Genomic DNA, 7,530 nt, shown 5'->3' with positions numbered 1-7,530 from the left:
TTCATTATCTATAGCTTTTTCCATCAATGTCAACGATTAACCTGCTGATAGATCTATACCTAAGTAGCATTTTTTAACGAAAAAACCGCGATACATTGCGATTTTATCGGCGATTAAATCGCTAGGATTATGAACATCTGCGTGATTATATTCGATCTTATTGCGATAAAATCGCGATTTTGTCGTCCAGCAATCTATCGGAATATTATCGGAGTAAAAATCGCGATAGGTATTTCATTTTGATTTTAACAACGCAAATTGATCGCGATATAATCAAACCGAAAATTGCGATGTGTAGCGATTTAATCACCATATCTCGCAATTCTCAATTCAATAATATCGCGATAAATTGCTACCAATATAATCGCGATAACCTACCGAAAAATAGCGATTTATCACGATCACTGCTGCTCGGGTACCGCCCTCCTGCGTACGAGAACTGTTCAGTTCTTCGGAAATCGTCGTCTCCCGTACGAAGGAACATAACTCCATTCCAAGGTTGCAAAATTGACTCAAACAATTCGATTTTCTACAATAATATACCTAGACAATTTTCGTCCGGAATTTTTTTGATTTTTGCATGAGAGCAGAGGAAAAATCAGTGAAATTGGACTGCATTTTGCAATTTGGACCTATAAATTTTGGCTCATCTGAAAAAACACTTATGTGCACAGGGGAACTAATGGTACATACGTTGTTTTTAAACCGGGCTAGAATTTATAGTTCCAAATTGCAAAATGTAGTCCAATTTTCAGTCGGAAATTCCCAAGATTTTCCTTGTGTAAATATAATTTGCGACAGGAAACTTGGCAACATTGAAATGAAGTTACGTTCCTTCGTAAAAAAAACGACGAAATGACCCGACTGCGCACGGTGCAGCGTCCTCCAATGACGAGGGGTAATTGAAATAGTTTCGGTTTCAAAACGCAGAGACTCGGCTGCAGGGTAATTGCAATAATTGAGCCATTGTTCGCGGAGGATGCGCGGGTCGCGAAAAAATGATATAGACATATCCATGCCAAAAAGAACTATGTTCATAGGGTTTTGCATGAGACATAGTACCTTTTAGCGTAAATGCGTCCATATGAGCCTGGGCGAGGACGTTCTCGAGACCCGACGCGCGATTCCATCGGGCCCTCACTCGCGAAAAAACCGCGGGAACCCACGACTTCGCCATGTTTCGCAACTCCTCGGCCGTCTCCACACTTCATATTTTAGGTGAGTGTTTGATGTGTATATTGGTTTACGATCGCATCACGCCGACCATTTTGCACCTTGAGCACGGAGGCTACCGCTGCGCGATTCACACGGACGAAAAAGTTCAGGATTCACACACACGAGACGAATGAGATTTGTAAGAACAACTTATGAGCTTTACCACGCTGCTTGGATCAGTGGCGTAGCTAGGAATTCTTTGAGGGGGCGGGGGTCCGTGACGGTAAATTTACATAATTTTGTGTAAGTCCCTGATAATGTTTTATGTTTGCCCTCCAAAAATCAAAAAAGGTAGAATTAACGAGGCTAAAGCTTGTCTACGCCGCTGGCTTGGATTGTGCTACTTGGTGTATCATTCGAGGCCACTCAAGTTACAACGATGGTTAAATAGCATAGTGCAATTCCTGTTTAAAAATTGTTAAAAGTATGGTTTGGAAAACTTTTGGATATTTTTTGAGTAGAATTTACTTTTGGCGAAATTTACGTAAACAGGTATTCTAAAAAAGCTACTATTTTTTTCAAAGGTTTTTTAAAGTTTTTTTTTTCACTTTCATTTAGGTGTTCAAAATTACAATAGATGTTTACAGAGTTTTTGAACAATTTTCCACCTAAATTTTGCCTTGTGTAAACTTTAGTTAAACTTTTAAAAAATACTCCAAAAGGGTTTTCTGAAAACGCACATTTTTACAGTTTTTCAAGAGTTGTCTTTTTAACATTTTCAAGGTTTTTTTTTCGGACAACATTCGTTAAATTGATTATGAATAATATTGAGGTCCCTTTAAATTGTCCCCCAATATTTTTTTTTTTTTTTTTTTTTTTTTGTATTTCTGTTAAAATGAACAAGCTCTGTCTGTATTTACTCTGTTTACTAAAAATTAAGAACTTGGTTGCACGATCTGAGCAGCACTGCAAAGCTCATACGTCGTTTCTACAAAAAAATACTCATTGGCAATTACAGTATATACTCGATCAGTTCCTCACGATTGACCTGTGAATTAAAGCTTTAGAAAGGCCTCGTTTTTAAGTGTCCTTAAATGATGACTGGATAGGCTCGTCCACGATTAACAGAACCTAACCGTTAGAAGTAAATTTTTCATACAGTGAAATATAGATTTAATTACAAAATATGAATATAATATGAATGTCATACTAATAAAATTCAACACTTGATTTTTGGTACATTCTGATATATTACCTCGATTCTTGAGCTACTTAAGTTTGTTTCACTGTCTTCTGCTATGATAAATTTAGAGTGTTACCTATTCTTATTCCTCCTCTTAAATTTTTTACCTGATTATGTTATTAATGTCATTTTTTCGAGATCACAAATAAAAACTGACAAAATTCTCATTCCTAGAGATCTCTTTGGGCAGTTTAGATTCACTCAAGATCAAACTTTCCTCTACCGACAAGACTGATCTTTAGGATCATTATAGATCCATGAATTGTAGACAAAATGCTTCGACTATTAGAAACCAATTTCGCGCATTAAGGACATGTTGGATGTTCGTCACCAAGGCTTCCAAGCGGCAGAGTTGCTTTCAGTTAAACTTTTGATATAAAGTAAAACTACTTACCAAATAGGAGAGGAGTGTTCTTCAACGGCTAATTCCTCATTATACAGATCAACAAATTTACTGTTTATAAGCTTGAAGTTTTACCTTGATTATAACCAGGAATTGGAATATACCTCATTCTTGGGATCAATGAATTCACTGAGGCAGCGCGCGTCCCTGGTAAAAGGGAGGCCGAGACAATGGATTGTGCAATGGTTGGAGCACTTGGTAACAGTGGTAAGTTCCTGGCTTTTTCTTGATGTCTAAATGTTTGAGATCCGTTTAACTTAAATGGGAAATCACAGTTAAAATATTAATTTCAAATCTCTGAAGTCGTAGCACGATTACAGACATTAATGGAGAAAATAGAACTCATAGGTACGCAGAAAAATCTCTGGTGGGGATCTTTCAGGCAGAAATCAAAATCGAAAGCAAATGTTGCATTATGAGGATCATTGAAAAGCTCTGTCATGAAGGAAAAATGCCGTATAAACATTCGAGCGTTGTCAAATTTCCTCCAGAAAAACGTTCATTTTTAAGAAAAGTTATGAAGATTTTCTCTTGAAATTTTCAGATAATTTATTTCTGTTTACGAATACGATTCTATGAAAAACTGGAGGAAAAATACTCACAGATATCCGTGAAAATTCTCATTTTAGCAAAGACTATTCGGCAGACTCTGAGGGTTCATACGGCGTTCTTCCTTGGCACGGCAGAGTACACTGGAAAAAAAAAACGCATTGCGGATCTAGAGTCGAGACTCTTGAAAACGTTGACAGGAAAAATTCTCTTGATTCAATCAGATTTAAGCTTACATCAAAAGGCAATACGCTCAAATTAATAGGCTTGGTTCTTGATTTAAGCAAAAATCCGATTGAATCAAGAGTATTTTTTCTTGTCGATGTTTTTAAGAGTCTGGACTCTAGATCCAATGTGTTTTTTTCCCCAGTGTAATGCGATAACTCTCTGATTTTCATAATAACTCTGAGGCATTATTTTTGAAGTTTTATAGGATATACCGCTCCATCAAAACAAACCTCAGGCAAAAATTTTAAAAGGCATGACAAGATTAGTTCCTTTTATTAAAAAATAAAATTAATGGCTATGAAATGCTACTTAATTCGTAAATCGAGGTGTCTTTATAATTATGAGGTGGGTATTCTGTCTCTTTGAATGTGCGTTTCAGTTTGTGTGATGTTAACGCCGATGCCGGAGGACACAGGAGTTCGCGCTACGTTACTTATTGGTGGCAGGCAAATAGTGAGCGGCATGTTTACAGGTAGGTACTACAATTGAAAATATCTACTAGATTCGCTAATACGATGTCACATATTATGAGGGGCTTGGAGGACAAGGTGCACAAGTGCAGTTTTTGAAATAATTGAGATACATGATTCGCTAATAAGATGTCACATATGAGGGGCTTGGAGGACAAGGCGCACAAGTGCAGTTTTTGAATAATTGAGATACATATACTAATCATTTCAAGTAAAACTAGTCTTAATGAATAGTCTGTGAAAAATTCGGTCCCAAATTCCAATTTTTTAAGCATCAAAGAGCCAGTTTGAACATAGAGAAAATATAGAAGGTGTTTGCATCTTGAGGTTTATTTACCCTGTGACGTAGGTCGGTGCAACCTGGCCAGCGAAATCCGGGATTCGAAGTATGAAAAACGGACCATAATGTCCAATTTTTTTGCTTAAATCAACTCATGATATAATTTCAAGCACATTTTATAGAATTACTTTTTTCCATATATTACACCATTTCCAAGAAAATCGATGATAAAAGTCGCTGTACCGACCTACATCATCAAAAAAATTCCAAGATGCCCGAAATGCAAACACCTCCTTTTTTTTCTCTATGCAGTTTGAACTTCCTCTCCACCTTAAGGGTCCATGTAATTATGAAACTTCAAACACGTATTTCCAGAAATAGCAGGAATTGAACTCATGCGCCTTGTCCTCCAAACCCCCCGTAAGATCTTCATTTAATTGCTTCGTGCTTACAACGAGATTAGACTTGATTCAGCAAAGTTTGGACTTAGGCAGCTTCGACTTTGCCGCATTCGTTGTTTTTATGTCTAGGAGTGTAAAGCCCTAGCCCATATTTTAGAAGGGCAACGATTTAATACATTTGAACAATCGAAGAATTTTTCGGAAACTTGATAATGTTGCGATAAAAATCAGTAATAATTTGATTCATCGGTGCAATGGGCGACGCTTAAATTAAATAAAGGTGTAAGAGGAACGAGCAAATCCTTATCCAGTAGTATCGCGCGCAAAGAATGATAAGCTAATACGAATTTCATGGTAACGCTCGGAAAATTATGCTTGTTTCAAGAAGAAAAGATGCTTGTATGAAGAGAACAATCACTCACATTAAGCAGAAACCCGCTTTCATTCAGCGAATTTATTCTTGATTGAAAATATAATCTCCTTGACGGCATACTCTAGAATGTTTCTGCCTAAATCCAGTCACTTTTTTCTCTAATGGAATTCAGTTATTATGCTAAATGTTATTAAATACGGATGCTAGGACTTAGTGAGTTCCTGGACTACCGCTCTCTTTTTGTGCCGTAGTATCTTGATTTATTTTGCGAGGAAAGTTCTACACTCTTAAAGGATGCTTGTCATTTGTAATATGTTGAAGCGCCTTCAATTTTGTGTGATACTGTAAAACACCCTTGTTGTGAAATAGTTGCTTGAGGCGCCGCGCCGTGGTACGGCGCGAATGCTGCCGGCGCGGGACGCGCGCTGGCGCCTACAAACCTAAATGAATACTTCACGCATTGCGCAATGATTGAAGTATCCCCTTAGGTTTGTAGGCGCCAATGCGCTTTTAGCGCTGGCAGCACGGCAGTACGCGTCAGATACGCGGCGCAGCAGTAGCGTGTTGTTATGCGAGAATCTAAAATGACAGAGCGCTTTCAATCCTCCGTTTATACTACAAAAACATCCACTACGCACGAATAGTTGCACACCTGCGTAGGATAAGTGAACCTTTTGTTTTAGCGATGTGTTGAACATGACTTGACAAGCAAAAAGTGCCTAACAGATATCTTCGTAGTGTACACGAAGGATGGAATGCGCCCTGTCATTGGAGATCCTCGAAAGTCGAAATACAGCCCGCCACACAGTGGACCGAGTCAATAAGAGAGGTCGGACATGAATTTTTAGCGAGAACTGCAAATTTTATTTGTTTATTTCGTCACATTTTACATTTCAAGGGGTGTCTATGGAAGAGAATTTTACGAGGAAACCAATGGAACCACTTTTAGAACCTCAAAATTTTGTATAAACGGAGCTATAAGCGTTTAAAGTTTCCAAATTTTGTCCGACCTCTCTCATTGACTCGATCTACTATGCGCCGAACCGCGGGTGACGCGGTGAATGCCTGGAGAACCAAGCTAAAACGCCTTCATCTCCGAGCGTATGCAATGCGGACATCCTAAGAGCTCGAATAGTTGTATCCAGGCGTTATAATGAAATTCGCTTCTTGTTCATTGCATGCGATAATTGCGATGCCCATGAAGGGGGATTTGCCTGTTCCTCCTACGTCTTTACTTCATTCCAGCGTCACCCATTGCACCGGTGAAGTAAACAATAACCGATTTTCATCGCGACATTTTTAATTTTCCAAAAAAATGCATGGATTTTTTTATGACAGTTTTTGGAAAGTGATTTTTTCCTTGCATGATACTTTTCTGAGACCATCAGGACTACCGCAGCCCTGATTTTTTTTTCATATTTGTAATAAGCAACCAGTGGCGATTTCACAAGATGGCAACACCGCTTTTCCTCCATTCAAGTCCACTAATATTAGGAACGTCATTGAGAACGTCCTTCTAATATTTTCCATGGCAAATTGGACATTTCATTTCACACTTTTTTCTTCTTTCCTGGGGGGGGGGGGGAGGGGCATGGGCAAACTTCGAACGTTCATAATGCCATTGCCTTTATTTGCACGACCAGGACGGAATCCACCACCCTTCCCGTGCATCCCGATCCTGGTGCCGATAACGACTGCGGCCTGCCTGCAGCAGCGGGACGTGCGCCTGACGAGCGACGGGTTCCAGACCTGCCCGGAGGCGGCTATCATCAACGTGGCCGTCATCCGGTTCCGGTGCATCAACGTCGGCCGCGGGGGCGTCTCCTTCCAGACCGTCAACACCCCCAACACCAACGGAGGTGCCATCGAGATAGATCTCTAAAAATATACTCTCCGTTCCCACTATCGAGTCTAATTTCATTACCGTCCTTCTGCACGAGAATAAACTTGTTGCGTGGAGACCGAATTTGAATTTGCATATAGATCTCTGAAGTTTTCGAATTGAGCATCTGAACACTTTAGGTCCAGCTACTGAGGTTTGGATCACACATCTGAAACTTCAGTTCTTACATCTGAAGTACTTCGGTTTTCACATCCGAACAACTTCGGTTCTCACATCTGAAGTACTTCAGATGTAAGTACTGAAGTACTTCAAATGTAAGAACTGAAGTTTCAGATGTGTCGTCCGAACCTCAGGAGCTGGACCTAAAGTGTTCAGATGCTCAATCCGAAAACTTCAGAGATCCATATGACCTAAACTTCGGGTCCCACGCACGAGGGTTTTTTCTCCGTGATGCCGCACATTGGATCGAGTCAATATGAGATGTCGGACAATATTCGGAGACTTTAAACGCTCAAAACTCCGTTTATACAAGACTGTCTGTAAAAGTGGCTCCAATGGTTTCCTCGTGTTTTCTTCAAGACCTTG

General features: G+C 39.4%; 1 protein-coding gene across 1 annotated transcript; it reads left to right on the top strand.

The window, feature by feature from the left end:
• Positions 1-1,140: 1,140 nt before the first annotated feature.
• On the top strand, positions 1,141-7,005 carry LOC109035807 (uncharacterized). The gene is made up of 4 exons (XM_019049580.2): positions 1,141-1,218; positions 2,892-3,008; positions 3,958-4,050; positions 6,746-7,005. Exons 1-4 carry the CDS (start codon positions 1,176-1,178, stop codon positions 6,982-6,984), a joined length of 492 nt encoding a protein of 163 aa, XP_018905125.2. The 5' UTR covers positions 1,141-1,175; the 3' UTR covers positions 6,985-7,005.
• Positions 7,006-7,530: the final 525 nt, after the last annotated feature.

Source organism: Bemisia tabaci, chromosome 7 (genome assembly GCF_918797505.1).
Source record: "Bemisia tabaci chromosome 7, PGI_BMITA_v3".
Classification (NCBI taxonomy): Eukaryota; Metazoa; Arthropoda; class Insecta; order Hemiptera; family Aleyrodidae; genus Bemisia; species Bemisia tabaci.
The sequence above is the reverse complement of the archived record's forward strand: the minus strand, read 5'-3'. Positions and strand labels throughout refer to the sequence as shown.